This window comes from Pelecanus crispus, chromosome 3 (assembly GCF_030463565.1).
Source record: "Pelecanus crispus isolate bPelCri1 chromosome 3, bPelCri1.pri, whole genome shotgun sequence".
Taxonomy (NCBI): Eukaryota; Metazoa; Chordata; class Aves; order Pelecaniformes; family Pelecanidae; genus Pelecanus; species Pelecanus crispus.
Genome location: NC_134645.1, coordinates 19,095,787 through 19,112,583, shown reverse-complemented (window position 1 = coordinate 19,112,583; position 16,797 = coordinate 19,095,787). Strand labels below are relative to the sequence as shown.

Here is a 16,797-nt window from a genome sequence, read left to right as displayed (position 1 = left end):
AGTTTGACCTAATCAATCTTATTAATATCCAGGAAGATTTCCAAAACTGCAACACTGAAAGCGATTAATATTATCAGTCTGTTCAGGAAGAAGAGAGATAAAAGTACTATTCCATTTTTGGAAAAGAAGCCACGTGATACAGTCATATAACAGGATGAAAAGGTTTTCATTCCCACAGCTGAGGAGAATGTTCAGCAGCAGCTGAAAACTTGCAGTGGTTATAAAGACTAGCTAAGGGGTAAACAAACTCTGGTTTGTTTGTTACATGATGCATTCAAACATCCAAGAAAAAAATAACACGTTTTAAAAACAATGTACATGCCACATTTAAAAATCTACAACCTGTTTTCTTTGGGTAAACAGGTGTGGATATGTTTCTTTTTCAACTGCCTGTACTTCCTGAAGGAGCCATTCATATGATAACCCTCACTTACTACAATAATGTTACACTTCCTGTCAAACTTAACATTTCACTTCAACTGAAATACCTCTAGCTATAGTTTCAGCATACAGAACTCTATTGTTTTTGTTAAGGAAGAAAGGGGAAAAGCAACATTGTCTGAAATGTGAGAAAACCAGTACTCAAACCTTTTTGCTAAAGTAAGTTTGCTGCAAGGCAGTTACAGGGTTATCTTAAAATACAGTCTAGAAACATATTAATGGAATTTAAGAATAGTACATCCACCACCAAGAATAGGCAACATTATTAATGTTTTAATGAGAGAGTGAATCCTCTCTTGCAATTATTTTATCATCTCAAGTGTATTTCCACTACTAAATCAGGTTTCTTGTATTATTGTATTGGTAAGCCACAATTCAGAAGTTCAAAACTGCTGTATCACATAAACACACATACACACATACCCTTCCTTCACTGCCATGCAATTGGAAAAGTCAACTTACTTTTTCCTTGGTCCTCAACTCATTGAATATCTGCTGAATTTCCAATTTCCAGTCATCTTGCATGGAATGGAAAGACTCTTGAGGCATTTCAGTCATAACTGCCCCTTCAATGGCAGCAAGCTGTTCAAGAATTAAGGCAAACGATGGTCGGATATGAGGGTCCTGCTCCCAGCATTCTAGAATTTATCAAAATCCCATCAGTTTTTAAATAATACATTGAACTTTTTGAAGAACTACATGAATTCCAAGTTACTTGCTACTGTACTTCAAGTTCTAATGTGTTCCCTTTATCTGCAAGGCTTCCCTAGTTCCTTTTCCATTTACAGAAGTGACTTCTACCTACCTGTACTCAGAGGACTGTTTTTGTATTAATAGTCAATATTTTTTTCATCTTTATCATTAGGATCTGAAATAGCAAAACTAGCAGTACTGCACAGAAGGAATACATATAAAAGGTAAAGAAATTCATTAAACACAAAGAAATAGCCATTAGCAAGCAATGTTTATTTCTCTCTGAAGTATTTCCAAAACATTTTGACACTCAGAAAGAAACAATGAGGAAAAAATGGCATTTGCAGTTCTTCCTCTTGGGATTTTAATCTTGGTCTTGTATTGATCTGTATTATATCTTGTAGCTTATGAAAATTAATGCCATTTGAATGTAAAAGGAAATGAGTAAAACCAGAGCAAAAAATGTACTCTTTCACTACTGAAGAACTTATGCGGTACACAGTAATACTGTGTAACTTCCTCAGAAACACATTCAGCTGTCTGTAACACCAGATTGCTGTGTAAAGAAAAACAAAATACTTTGTACACAGCACATTATCAAATGAGGTGTTTCTTTTGCAACCCCATGGTTATTACAGGCAAGGATACATATTGCCAAAACATAACTATTTAAATACACAGGAAGAAACAACATAGATACCTTTCATTAATTTTGCAAATGGTTCAGGGCAGGTGGATGGAATGGGCAAAGTAAGCTTATTGACAGCAACTCCATAAGCCACAGCAAGGCCATCAATGCCACGGTAAGGAACTTCTCCTGTAAGCAGTTCCCACAGCAACACTCCATAACTACAAAAGGTAATTTTTTTAAGTTATTTTCTGAATACGGACACACTGTTTACTCAAGAACAAACAAGCATCTGTCCAACCATGCACTGAAATTCACAAGGATTTCCCATGTCAAAGGTGAATATCTGAGTCACCTCTACTTCAGTCATCTTGCTCCTTTGCACTAATAGCGATTAACCAAACTGGATGCAACTCTACAACTGGCTCACACTCCTATTCAAAATGTAGCCTGAAGTTGCTTTTATAGAAATGCTAGTATGATGTAAATCTCACTTACGATCAGAAGTCTGAACAACAGGAAAACAAGCAACCTTCTCCCCACCAAAACCAATCAAACAAAACAAATAAAAATAAAACCTCAGAAGACCATTCAGGCCACTCCCCTTTCCAAACATTTCACAACAATTTACCTAGATGTGCACACTAATTTTTTTAAAAAATAATAGTAATAAAAAACACCAGAAAAGCCCCGGCTTTGTTTGGAAGTTTGCATTTCTAATCCCTTGCGTGTTATAAAAAGGCCTGTTAGCTCTTCACTTCCCACAGAAGATGCAACAAGATTGAGAAATGATTACATCCCCCCCCCCCCCCCCCCCAATTTCTCCATACTAGAAAAAAAAAAACCAAACAAAACAACATTGTCTCCAGTGAAAGGTGGTGACATGAAGAGACCTTTTCTCAGCATCAGGTACAGAAATCAAGAATCATAGGAACTCCTATTGCAGCAACATTAATTGTACGCATTTCTGCTATGCTCTCCACTCTAGAAGAGCTGGGTGTTGCTTTTGCTTTCTTTGGGTCTGTATGGCTTGCTCAAACAACCCAAGCCCCTACAAAGGCCTGGGAGAGCATGCTCGCTGCTGTTGCTCTAGAGCTCCCATTCTACCACCACTGAAATGGGTATCTTTCACTCATTTTCACAGTGGAAGCAGGAATACCTCCTTTTAGAATGTAAGCCTAAAGTGGACTTTATGACTGGGTTTGTTTTTGGGGGGTGTGTGTGTCCCTTCTCTTCCTGCCAGGGAACCACTATCTATAGAACAAGGATACAAAGGACAACCTGTTGCTGCTTTTGAATAGTAAAGTGAGTGGGCAAAAGGAAAAAACAGAATACACAGTATTGCTCTTCCCCTTTCTCTCCGTGTGTGTGAAGAAACTACCTGCAAGTTCTGCAGGACTGGACTGAACTCTCTTACATGAGGAGAAATGCATACAGCACCAGGGAGGTAAGGGCTATATAGCCCTTCCCTTACTATGTACCACTTAGTACTAGAAATACTACCTCAACTAGAGCAGATATGACAGGGAGAACACCACACACCAGTTAAGTTTTTCTATCAGTCTCTCCTTACCAAGAAGTAGTCATTCAGCATTATATAAGACCTTAAAACATCACTTTAATAAATAACAAAACAGCAAACTACGCAGTATCAGCACGAATATCAGCTGTGTTTTGTTTCTCTACATTCTGTTTACTAAGAAGTTCTGCCTATCATAAAATCTTAGAAAACTAATGAATTTAAGTGTTAACAGTTAATCAAAAGCTGAGGAATACAGTCTATTCCTAAAAAACAGAAAATAGACTAAAAAAGAAAACTCTTGGCCACCTTAATAATTTCCTCCCGATTTTTTCCAGTCTAACCTCTGCACTTGCTTGTATAGTCAAAGAAGGATAAAATAATTAATTCCAGTTTTGCTTTAAATCAGTGGTACTTCTAACAATGAGTACAACACTTCCTGTGGTACATACATATTTTATGTGTGATGGAGAAATTCTACTGAACTACATCTCATCTGCGTGCTTAGAGAAAACAAAAACAATGCCATGCTCTCTCAGCAAGCGTAGACTGTTCTTAATTCAAGGAATTCCCTTGTTCAGACTATTTTATATATATATTTTAGTATGAACTCTCAAGTTAAGCAGAACAATAAATTTAAGTAAAAAGAAATCACCTTTTGTAAAAAGTTGTGTCACTATTAGCTTCAGTTATATTTACAAGTCAAGCCTTTAATCCTAAGTAGTTTTCAACAGTACCAAGAAGGTGGTTGTAAAATTTTAAACAGACCAACACAGTAATAGCCTGAAAGTGTCTCTTTTAATGAAAGCAGTCTTGATATCAAGTGCCAAGAGCCAGTGCTGTGGGGGGAAAACTGGGGGGAGGAACCCTAAAGACATTCTAGTCCTGCCATGCTGGAGTTTTTGGGAGGTACCATTATCTAGGACAACAACTACTTATTAATTCTTATCAACTCTCTCAACTACAGAAGTAACTACTTTGTGCATTAAATTTCACCAGCCCATGTACAGCTGTCCTATGTATACAGTCAGAGCTTCTAATAAATAGCTTTTTTTAAGAGCAGTAGCCGTTTCCTTTTCCATCTTCAGCAAAAGGCCAAAAATACAGGTATAATATGCTTGAATTAGACATTTTTTAAACAATGAAAACTAATACATTTTCAAAAAGATGTCCTTTTAAGTATTTTCATTATTAAAAATTATTCTCTGGCCATCAAATGTGACTTAAGCCTTACTATATATATCTCATTCCAGCAATACCTTGCTGTTTGTCCGTATTTTAAAACCTGATCAAAATGAAGGTAATTAAAGTTCTCAGTTTATTTTACTCTACAATCGACCTTCTAAAGTAGAGGTTACAAAGCATTGCTACATGAATCACTTCAAAATTACATGAATGTGCCAGGCAAAATCAGCTTCTAATTCTGCTGTACAGTAAGTCCTTCCTAGCTTTGCCAAGAGTTTGTACAATGGAGGCACACATTACTGTAAAGACCATTGCTGAAGCACACCACCAGCACTTGGAAATCTATGGGCATATTTGCACTTTCAGGCTCCATACACAAACCAAGACTGACATACCGCTAAGAAATGTGTGATGATGAATGGAAGGGTAGGGCTGAATGAGTGCAATTCTCATTTGGGAATTTGGAAGCATATGCCGAATAATAATAATAATAATGCAGTAGTTATAACTCTGGTTTGAGAGGCAAAAGGATACATATGCAGGGCCCAGAAAGTACCAGTTCTGCTGTCTAGGATGACACCTGAGTTTGTGCAGAGCCTTTGAGGCTGCATGTTAATGCTCCCACAATACTTCTGAGCACTGGCTGATTCTGGAAGGCTAGCTGCAAATGTGAGTATGCTTGAGCAGCCTCAACTGCCTTTTTTTCTTAAATAAGAGGTCTGCAGACTTCTTTTGGAGACTCAGTACTCAGTATGTATAACTGAAGTTTAGAACTTTCCTGACATATACTGTGTTCTTATCTTAGAGAGACCCATACTTAGATTTGTAACCTGAATGCTTTTTAAAACAAAAAACGCTCCCATAACCAGGGTATTCTTTATTTGCTTTTCTTTTAAAGAAAGAGTAAAGATAAGCAACAGAATAGATCAAGATGCAGTAAGCAGGAAATCTTTAGAAGCCAAGGTGGTCTAAACTATACTGTACAACACAGCCTTTCTACTTAAAAACCTCTCCTGTTAGATGTCCATCATTGAGCTAAATACTTACATTTTTACAAGAGAGGCGTGCAGGAGAGAAGGCGAAGAAGAGAAATACTGTAGGTTCCAAAAATGTAAACTAATGTTGCAGCAGAATATAAAATAATTGCACCAAAGCATACCCCCTCAGATACCTAAAATCACAGCAACAAGACTGGACAGGACCTGTAATTAAGCATGGAATACAGCTGATTAGGGAAACGCCTACACCCAACCTCCACCCCGCAAAAGAAAAAAAATTCAAAGAAAAAAGGGAGAAAGAATGGAAAAAAAAGAATGAAGCCAGAGATGTTTCTCAACTGGGCATCAACTCAGACTGATGTAAATAAAATGCTGAAAATCAGTTCCAGACACAAGACAAATGGCTGTCACAAAACAGTAGTGCAGATACAGAATCATCCTGAGAATACCAAAAGTATTACTTCATGCTGTAGAGTATCAGGCATCTAAGCAAAATAGGACCCTATTTAAGAATTATACAACACAGAAAATGCATAAGAAGGCATGAGAAAACAGATTAAAGTCCTCCCCTCCTTCCCCAAATAGCTACCTTGAGTCCTTCAGAGAGAAAACATTTCAAAAAGAAAGGAAATGTAGACTTTTCAGGGTGAGGCACAGCAGCTTTTAGAGCCTATTGTGCAATCACCGCTTTTCCCCACTCACAAAACAGAACTAAATTAAAACTAAAGTTTAAATTACCTTTCTACAATACATGTATCCCACACTACACCACTCAAAAATAGCATCAGTACTGAGAGCCATATTATTTATATGATCCACAATAATGTCTTTAACAATAAATTCACAAATTTAACATAGGGAGTTCCCCATCTTTAAAATTAGAGAGCAAGTTAAAACAATTTTGTGCTGAACACACTTTCTTCACTCCAGCTACTGGAAGCAAAATCTCTATAAATATAAAAGCTTAGATCTGATGTTCACTTTTACACATGATGACATTCTAGATTCCTAAAAAACCAGCACTAATTTAGTTAACATTCAGCAAAGTTCTGGTTTGCAGTTTATTTGTATTTATCAGACATACAAGGTAATAACTGGCTGGTCCCATTTCTTTATGCAGAAAGAGACTTTCAGACATCTGATATAAAGTAAACATACCAATATGAGATCAAGCATATGTTAATGTATCAAGAACATATGGCTGTCTATATTAAGACTCCAGATAAAATATTCAAGTATTTTAACCAACAGATATTTTAAAGGCTTCTCTTAATAAGATCTTGCTTTCTTGGGGGGGGGGGGGAGGGAAGTTTTTGTTATTTTCCCCTCTCCCAAATCATAAGTCATGAATAACTAAGGTAGATCAAATGCTGAGAAATGAATATGTTTCTCAGAACAGCTGTACTTGCCATATGCTGAGACAATAACCTAAGAAACCACCAAAAAAACCCAAATAAAAATTCATTCAAAAACCTCAACACAGTTCTTCTGAAGATGGTCTTCAGCAGACAAACTTCTTACCTCCAAATATCACTTCCTTTAGAAAACATGGAGGACTTGATAACTTCTGGAGCCATCCATGCATAAGTCCCTGCTGCGCTCATTTTGGTTGTTCTGTGCCATTCTCTAGCCAGACCAAAGTCTGTAATCTTCAGAGTTTTATTACAAATGTCATCATGTTCCATCTTCTCCAGCAACAAAACTGCAAAAGATTGAGTTTGTAAATTAATGCAATGGGAAACAATTCAAAACATCCAGTGCCATTACTAATTTCACATACAACTTGCACCACACAGATAATTGTATACTTTAAATGTTGTGAAAATATTATTGCAATTTTTATAAACATGAAAAAGGTTTTTGATAATTCTAAGCTATGCCAAGCTATGAAAGTGAGAAATACCTACAGTGTCATGAGTTCTTTATGCAACTGTGTGAGTAGGTATTAAACTAGCACAAGAAATCCACTGTAAAGAGTTGTAAAGTAAAACAGCTAAGTTTAAGAAAGCCTGGAATCCACATCCAACATCCACAGATGATGACAGGCTGTGAAAAAGGTATTCACTTTGGAATGAGATTCTGAAGTAATAAAAATAGCAGTAGTAGTAAAACAAAAACAAATGTTAAAGAATTCTTATTAAAGTCTTAGAAAACAAAACAGGGCATATTATGTCACTGTATAAAATCCATCCTTAATACTGCACCCAATCCTGGCTCCTACTCATCTCAAAAAGTATATAACAGAACTGAAAGATGCACAGAGGAGAACAGAACCAGGGTGCTCAAAGCAGCATTCCCACAGTTAGAAGGAAGGGTTAATAGACACGGAGTCTTCCCCCAGGAAAAGAAACAGCTGAGAACAGAATCTATAACAGCACCTATGGAATGTAGAAAGCTATAGGTAACAATTGTTCACAGTTTCTCAACACAAGAAATGGACATCATCGAGCAAAATTAGCAGATAAGAATCAAACACATGGCAGTCGTTCACACAACACAGGGGTAGGTAAACTTTGGAATTCTTGGCATAGTATGTGAATACTATTATTTTACATAGATTTAAAAAGCACCTACACAAATTCACAGAAGACAACTCCACAGAGCAGTTAACACCAAAAAAGTGGGTTTAAGTTCACGAAATCCCTGGGCCACAAATCAGTACAAGTTGGGAGACTATATACCAGCAGAGTTAGCTTGCCTTGAGAGTCCCCAGCTGGCAACAGGACGCTGGACTAGGATCAAATCCATGTCACATTATGTCCACTGCACCCTCATGGACACAGAAGAGTAAATTATCTTTTTTTGCTTTTGCATCCTACAGTGTATATTTAGTGTCTAACTTGTTCGTAACACAACAGTATTGGCCGAGTTGTAATACACCTTCACAAAATAGTGTTAAAAGAGAACTGGATTATTGTGCTAGAGCTCACAAGGAGAAAGACAACAGGTGCAAAGGAATTTATTAACACACCAGAATTTTAATTCCATATTCAGTTCCTCTGTCGCTGTCTGTAGTAGTAATGGTTAGCTTTAACTTTCTGTTAAAATGACCTCCTGGGATGAAGATAAAAGGTTGAATTACAAATAAGAAGAATCATTAAACACATGTGTTTTCCAACTATATGTATGGCAAAACACAGTACAGGGCACCCATTAATAAAAAAGCAGATCAAGAATTACCTTCCTTTGCAGAGCAAAAACTGATGACTTGCATTCGCAATTGCAAGAAATCATTTTTACTGGTATGGATTAATTACAGTCTTACAAATATTTTAAAAATGTCATCAAATCCAGATGGGGAAAAAAAGAACCCACATTCGATTTTCAGTAAGCTTCTTAACACAGAGTTGAAGAAATGAAGGCCCAAATGGTATAGACAAACCAAGAGCTCACCAGTCAGCACCACCAGAACACATTAAATTGATGCAAGAGTTTTTATACTTTTATACTTGAATCAAAGACCCATTGTTTGCTATTCCATTTCAAACATGTTCAGCAGAATTCCTGGCATTCCTTGTCAGTCAATGTGACCGAAACCAAAAACAGTCAGTCTTGCAAAAGGTAATAATTGGCATGTGGCCAAGTTTCATCCTACAAAAGGACAACATTTCTTAGCAGTTCAAACTTCCCTTTCCATCCGGTAGCCAGGAAAACAGCAATACTATACACAGATTACTTAGCAGCTGGGTAGTAAAAATGCTCAGCATAGCTGAGTAGTGCTCTGTAAGTGCTTCCCGCACAGTAGCCTAGCAACCTTTACTATAGCATCCTTCTGCCACTTCCACAGCTTCCTGGCCCTTGACGGCTGCTAACCTGTGAGAAGTCAATTTTATAGTCTTTTGCTTACCCTGTTCACTCAGCCCCCACTTGTTTCTTTTTCAAATCCTTTAACTTGTCTTTTCAGACTCCAACACACCTGCAATATTAGGTTGGGTAAGAGCCAGTTTAGCACTTTCTGGTTTACTTTAACATTTTTCAGACTTTTTATTTTCTGCAAAGAGTAAAGTTCATATTTACATTAGTACTATCATTCTGACAAACACAGCCTAAAATATTTAAAAGTACAAAGCCCATTTGAAAATAAATTCAAACCTACCAAAGAAACTGAACTAGATTACGAATGCAGAAGTGTATGAATTTATTTTGACATAAGCAAAACCAGAGACTATGACTATTTCTCAATGATTCAAAAATCTAAGAGAAGGAGACCAAGTCGGATGTGAGAAGACTACCTTTTGCAAACTAGCATAAAACTTCATCTTGGACTGTTATTCAAATATGGCATGTCCTACAGCCAGAAATAAACATTTGACTTAATATTTTAAGGCTGTGTATGTTTCCTACTGGTTACACCGTTTTCAACACTCTTTGTGGACTTTCTGCAATGATATCAAGGGGAAAGTAAATTTATTAACATCACAGCAACAGAGGTTAGGGTGCCATATACCGGGTACTCTTTGAATACAAGAGACGGCACATGCCCAGAACCATTTACATTTGGGGAACAAAGAGGTGTTATTGCATGTTATTTTCAATAATTCCATAAAATATAAATTAATAGGTTGAAGATAAAAGCAAAAAAATCCTTAAGTCAGAAAGAAAAATAAAAAAAAAAAAACAAAACAAAACCAAAACCAAATGCTGTGTAGTAAAGTGGTATTGAAATTGGTAGATATGATTTTGCACATTTCCTAAATATTAAAGACACTTTGACAGTGCAGCAAGCGTACACGAGGATTCTACCAGCATCCCTAATGAAGATACTGCTATTTAACCATATAGATGAAAAAATGCCTGACACTCCTAAGTTGTCTAATGTAACTAAAAAGAACATGGAAATCCAAGTATTACTCATCCTAGCTCACTGAAGGAAGTAGCTTATAGAATTATGAAATAACTTAGGTTGGAACAGACCTCAGGATGTCAACCCCCCCCCACTCAGAGCAGGACTAATGTTGTGAAAGGTGTAAATCTACTATCAAGCATTTTTATGAATCTGTAAAGTTATGGCACTATGACAGAATAAAAGTAAACATTATCTATATTCAAAACAACTGTATTGTATCCACTCAACTACAGACATAAATTTAACTCAGATGTGATCTCAGAATAGATTTTGAAGAAAACTAATTAAGGACAGTAATTAGGGACACCAAGGCATAGAAAAAGCAGCATTATAGCAGAGTTACATTACAAATAGCTCACATCACAGTAATCCCATTTTGTCCTGATAGATGGTTTCTTAGAAAGGGATAAGGTAGCAGACTTGAGCAGATGTGAGTACTTTTTAGGAAGTTTAATCGTACAGCCAGAATAAGGATTAATCAATGAATTCCGTACAGCAATTGTATGAAGGAAAATCTTAAGAGACAAGTTATCAGGATAAAAAGGAATCATCACTAGGAAGCATGTTTGCTTCACATGCCAATTTGCAATCATAGTAAAAATACGAGGTGTGCTTCAAGAACTGACAGCAAAGTCAGAAGATACCGCCCTCTCTGGAAAAGACCAGATCATCATACTAGAAAATACGCAAAGTTGGAACGGATCAATCATAAAACCTATAGCTATAAAGCAAAGGCAAAGGAAGGTGGCTGGCTATTCTGGCTAACAGAAGGAAAAACAGAACAGCAGCTACACAGTTGCACAATTAGCTCATGCAATTGTAAAAGGCACTAAAAAGTCTTTTTTAGTAGAAACAGAAGTATCGATAGAATTGTACAAAGCATAAAACCTCATATGAAATACTGGATGACTAGAGCTGCACATGTGTGTTCAACAACAGGAACTTAAACTGGAGCAGACGTGGAAAAAAGAAGTAGAATAGTTAGCAACCTGTAATGTCTTTTATTTAGATAAATCAGAAGAGCTTGTCCTTTTTGCTAGGCTAAACAAATGTTGAGAACAGTTATGAGAACAGAAGTTAGCCACATCTAGAAACAGGATGCAGACCTACAGCACAGGTGCTCTCATCGATAAAATATTCTCCTAGGTGCCCTGGCTGATCCATCTTACTGGCATGCTTGAGATTAAACTCCGTTCTAGATATGGAGCTACCAGCATGGGGAGAGAGCCATAGCAGATTTTAAGATACTGCCTCTTTTCTCCCAGCCCCCTTTCGGCTCTCCGCTGCAGCGTAAAGCAGTGTACTCCTCAAAAAACTCACAAGATCCAACATACACCTAATTAAACCTAATTGCTCCTGTTAATCTTTCCTGCTTTCTTTCTGCATTATCATAGTTAGAGCTGGAGTCTTTTTCTACTAATTTTATGGTGTATTTCATGGTGTAACAGTGTGCAGATAAGATGTTAGGCACACTTTTAAAAACTGCAATCTATCACACAGTTGCCCAAGACAGCAATAGAACTGGACCGGCTGAGCCAGCTGGTGCTTCCCAGGTTCGTGTTCCTCTAACTAAAACAGAACCGGCAACATCTCTCTGCCGAACCACTACTGTTCCCACACAAGCTGTTCTTAATCAGGAAAGGCACAGAATTTAGGCTTCAAAAGGAGGCAGAAGTCCCAGTAAAACCCCACCCAAATGCTCCCAGTCCCTCCTCCTTTTCCTGTGCCATTCCCTTTCCACCATTCCATCTCCAAACTCTCCCCTCTGGCAGTAACGCTCGCTTTGAGCTACCGAGAGCAAAAGGTAAGAGAGCAACTGCAGCAGCTCAGGTTAGAGATGCATGAAGTGGCAGTCCAGGTCTGGCCAGATTTGGGTAGGAGCTGCCTTCTCTGCTCCATTCTCTTTTCTTATGAATTGGGTTGAAATTTTATTGGGGGGGGGGGGGGGGAATGAAGTGAGAGGCAGGATATGGACAGATAGGCTATAACTGGTCAAGAAATAATAGAAAAGAACACATTTAGACAAATCAGATTCCTGGGGTGCATTACACCAAATGCAGATAGGTCCAGAACTACACCCCCACTGGTTTCAGGACTAAGCTGAAAGTCTGGAGAGGAACTGAAAGTATTCGTTTAAATTTTAAGCGTTTTGTTTAAAGCATAGTTTTAAATAAAAGGCTCATATTCTTACCTCAGCTTCTCTCCTTTTTACTTCTTAAAATTCATGTAGCTTAAGAAACAGTATTTACAGCAAGCCCGAGGGAAGCCTGTACAGACCTTGTTGGCAGCACACCCAGGAAACCTCCACCTAGCTCTAAGCTTGTCAATGTTACTCTTTTAATGCAGGTTATTTCCTACAGTCTTAGTCGTCTTTTTATTACTAAATACATATAGATTATATTTCTCCAACTTTACATATTGTATTAAATGAGGACTTTGAGATAGGTAATTTGACGAGTTTCTTGAAATCCAAAGACTTTATGCAGTTAAAATCAGTTTTATTTCATAATGCATTCCAGCACTTTCAGGTGACCATTTTCAGTTACTAGCCTTTTAAACCAACTGAGTAAACAAGGTATTTTGAGAGAAGCCAAGTCAAATGATTGAACACCTTTTTAATAGTTTAGATGTGTTGAATTCAAACTAACTTTCAATGCTTAAACTGAAAAAAAATCTTGAAATACGCAAGTCTTTTCTATCCCTCCTATCATCTTTATACTCTCTTTATACCTTCTACTATACCATCTTTATATTCTGTATTTCGTTACTACTAAAAATAAACTGTTAAGCCACCTTATTTTCTCAGGTCAGTTGTTTTCCACCAACTGCTTCTTCCTACCTTATCTACAGTTTGCTAAATTGCTATCATGGTTTTTGCAAATACAAGCTATTTAATAGCACAGCTATTTAAGTTACTATGATTATAGGCAAGACTGCCTAGATGCCCACTACATTCACCACAATTGATAAAGTCATTCTTAGAGAATACCAGAAAGCAAAGAAAGATGTTATACTGTATGCTTCTACTTGCAAACAGAGATTGTCCAGACAATGCTGCTACTGTCATCTGTTCCCCCTGCACCCAGTCAGTTCCCTCTCCAACTGTTTGCAAGTGAATCTGGTTCCTGTTAATTCACTAAATCAACACGCAACAAAACCAGCAGGGCAGCCTTATATCTTTTTACCTGGGAACTATCAGGCAGAAAAAAGCCTTATTAAACGTTGCATATTCAGTTAACAAAACACAATACCTTGTCAATATTAAGAGGCCTACCACCATTATTTGGAGCTGTTGTTTGGTTCCAACTGTAATTAGAAATTAAAATTTCAACACTGCTTATAGAAGCCATGCCCAATTTTTAAACTGCAAATTAACTACCACAGTGAAAACATTAAGCATTTAAACCACAAATTAACTATCAAAATGAAAACATTAACTGATCAGGATGTCTTCAATACATATAAAAGATGATACATTTGCCTACAGAGCACTGCTTCTTAAATACCTTGCTTTTCTCCTATGAATTCTCAGGATAACAAACGTTATCCTCATCTCTGTGGCCAGTATCTGTCAGGTTGCAATTATCTCACTAGGTTAAGTTTAGAGTTCACCATCAGCAAGGGAATTTCAGCCTTTAAACACTGATTACATATGCAGGAGGCATTTCTCTACTTTTTATTACAGGGATACTGTGCTCCTCTATCATCTATGACCCTTTACAGCAGGCATATAACCATTTCTTAATTTTCACACTACACTGAAAACAACTCAACAACAGTTTGTTCGTAAATGCATTTGTCTTAAAAAAAGGAAAAAGAATCTTACCTCACAGGAGCCAACATATATTAAAAAAAATCCTGAACAAAGTGTTCACAATTGGAAAGCCAAAACAAGACAAGACTTGACACAAAGGCCGTGACAGCATGGATTGACAAATACACACCAACCCCATAAGAAAAACACATCCCATAGTGGGACATGTGGCACAAGAAAACCACTAAAACATGAGAATAACAGGGAGTCACCTGGCTATCTGGAGGAAATAAAAGGAAAAGAAGAGAGAGAAAGAGAGACGAGAGATTTCAACAGCTTCAACGCACCTTGCATCACCATTTTTTGCTTCCCCTTCACTTCTTTAATAACCATTATTAAAGCAACTTTGGGCAAATGGAAACTTGAGAGAAAGCAGCAGTTTTAACAAGTTATTGGCACAGGATGCAGATGCTGCAAGTTACTTTACTGCCTGCCATTTGTACTTCACTTGCTGTTCAGATAGTTCTGTAATGCAAACCAGAAATTTCTATTGTGCTGTAAGAGGAAGTACCAGAAGTAACAAGCATTTAGAATTAGACATTCAAATAATCATCATTTAAACAGTGAATTCTGAAAACACAGGATTGGATATTGCATCAGCAAAAAATCAAAAGCAGATTGTACACTAAACATTCTCAAGTCCTCTATTTAATAAAATATTAAGCTTAGTTCTCCTATTTAAATACCACATTTAAGAAAAGTTACCTCATTACAGCAATTCCTCCATAATTTTACAATTACATGGAAATCAGTCAACAGTGAAACTTAGCTTTAGAACTCAAAACACTCATGTTACGCAGCACCTACCAGGAACTTCCACACTTATTCCAAATAGCAATTACTTTCTTTTAAACTCTTTCTTCTTTGCTTGCTATTAGTTTTTAAAAGGCAGCTATGCAATAAAAACAGTGACCAAAATGCAGGCAGATTAGAAAGAAATGCTAAGAACAACTAGTAATAATAGTTAGGTGGTAAAACAGTCATTCCTGACTAAGATATTCCTCTAGTTTCAAACTCCACAGAACAAAGCGGCTGTGTATCCATTCCTTAAAGAACACCACCTTTGTTATGAAATAGTGATTTATTTTTTTAAATAAATTCTTCCTATTCCTAAAAAAAACCAAAATGCAAGGCAAACGAAAGCTATTATATTCAAACTGCAAAAGGAGCATGCATCAGATACAATTTCCTCCAACAGAAACTTTCAGAAACATATTAATTGCCTCCCTTACCCCAAATTCAAGACCTGGCCATTCCCTTCAAAGCAAAGTAAATCGAGATATGCCATGCAACACACAGAATTCACCAGGGCAATGCAGCTGAGGTTTGTAATCTCAAAAATGGCATCCAGGGGCAAGAGCTGAGGTTATCTTCCTTCAGAACTACCAAGTTAACTTATCTATCATTAGTCAAATCACTTTTTCAAGATTTAATTTAAAAAACAAGAGTATTTCATTCAAATGTCTTTTGGATTTATATAGTTGGGTTTTTTTTGAAGTAAATAGAACAAGACGATGCAATTTGGTATTTCAAGCTAACCAGGAGAAAACATGGCTTCAGAATACACGCAAGTATTTACATAGCTGGCATACTTGTCCTGATTGTAACATAGTATACTCGGCAATCAGATACTTCCTTGTTGCTTTACTTTTTGTGATCTGTATCAAGTTGCATTTTATGTGTTGAAATTGGAATATTTAATGCACAAAAGTATTACTTCAAAATTAAAGAAAGTTTAGAAAAGTTTAATATAGATACATACATAAAAAATTAAAAACATATTCTACGTTTAAAGGTGACTTACTAACCAAACTGAAGTATAAAGGTGTAGGCTGATGTCACAACCAAGACCATAAGAGCTTGCTGTCACTAAAATACTTATCTTAATCTCCTCTCCAGTTATAGCCCCTCATCCTCACAGCTTTTTCCCCCCACATGCACAGTCTAGCAACTGGGTAGTCTTGGGAGACTCAACCAGCCAGATAGCTCAGCAGAAAATTAAGCCTGCAAATAAAACAGCTTAGAGCAGTTTTCTGCTAGATCCCTCAGCTGATTTAACCCAGACCTACTGACCATGCAGGCAGAGATGAGCAGATTCTGCTGACACATGGCAGGGGGAAGAACCTGTGCCTGGAGATGGGTGGGGAAGCCTCCTCGTGCAGCTAGCTGCTAAATGAAGCCACATATCACCTCCTGTAGTGAGTGAGAAGTCAAGCAACATTTCAGAATTAATAGATCTAACCCTTTTACATCTAGTTTCAGTCAGCGATGTAAAAGGCAGAATCCAGCTTTGCTACATTTTTCCATTATAAAATAATTTTTGATTAAATTTACTATTGAAAAGAATCAGCTGAATAAACTGAAGTAAAAAAAACATTTCTCCGTCCCTTTGAAGATTCCCTACTGCTGTGAATCCAGACAAACTCTGGTTGTAGATGCTTAGTCAAGTTAGTCATTGAGTTCCCTTAGAACCTCATCAGTTAACGTGAAACTCCTTTAATATAATTTCTATGAGGAATTTTAATAGGTTACACTCCATAGAGAATTCTAATTTAGATTGTCAGTTTCTTTTATACAGAATATTTGAAAGAATATTTTAAGCAATATCTTATTGCTTAAAAACAATTTTTACCAAACAATTTGTTCCAAAACAAAGCAGAAAAAAACCCAGAC

The 16,797-nt window shown here is 36.9% G+C and overlaps 1 protein-coding gene across 1 annotated transcript in view; it reads right to left on the bottom strand.

The window, feature by feature from the left end:
* The window catches only part of MAP3K21 (mitogen-activated protein kinase kinase kinase 21), a 41,963-nt gene that overhangs the window by 15,574 nt on the left and 9,592 nt on the right, over window positions 1–16,797 (bottom strand). The window contains exons 2-4 of the mRNA XM_075707879.1: window positions 6,986–7,166; window positions 1,835–1,983; window positions 904–1,079 (exon numbers count right to left, since the gene is read on the bottom strand). Of these exons, the coding sequence (XP_075563994.1) occupies window positions 904–1,079; window positions 1,835–1,983; window positions 6,986–7,166 (506 nt within the window). The remainder of the gene's footprint in view (window positions 1–903; window positions 1,080–1,834; window positions 1,984–6,985; window positions 7,167–16,797) is intronic.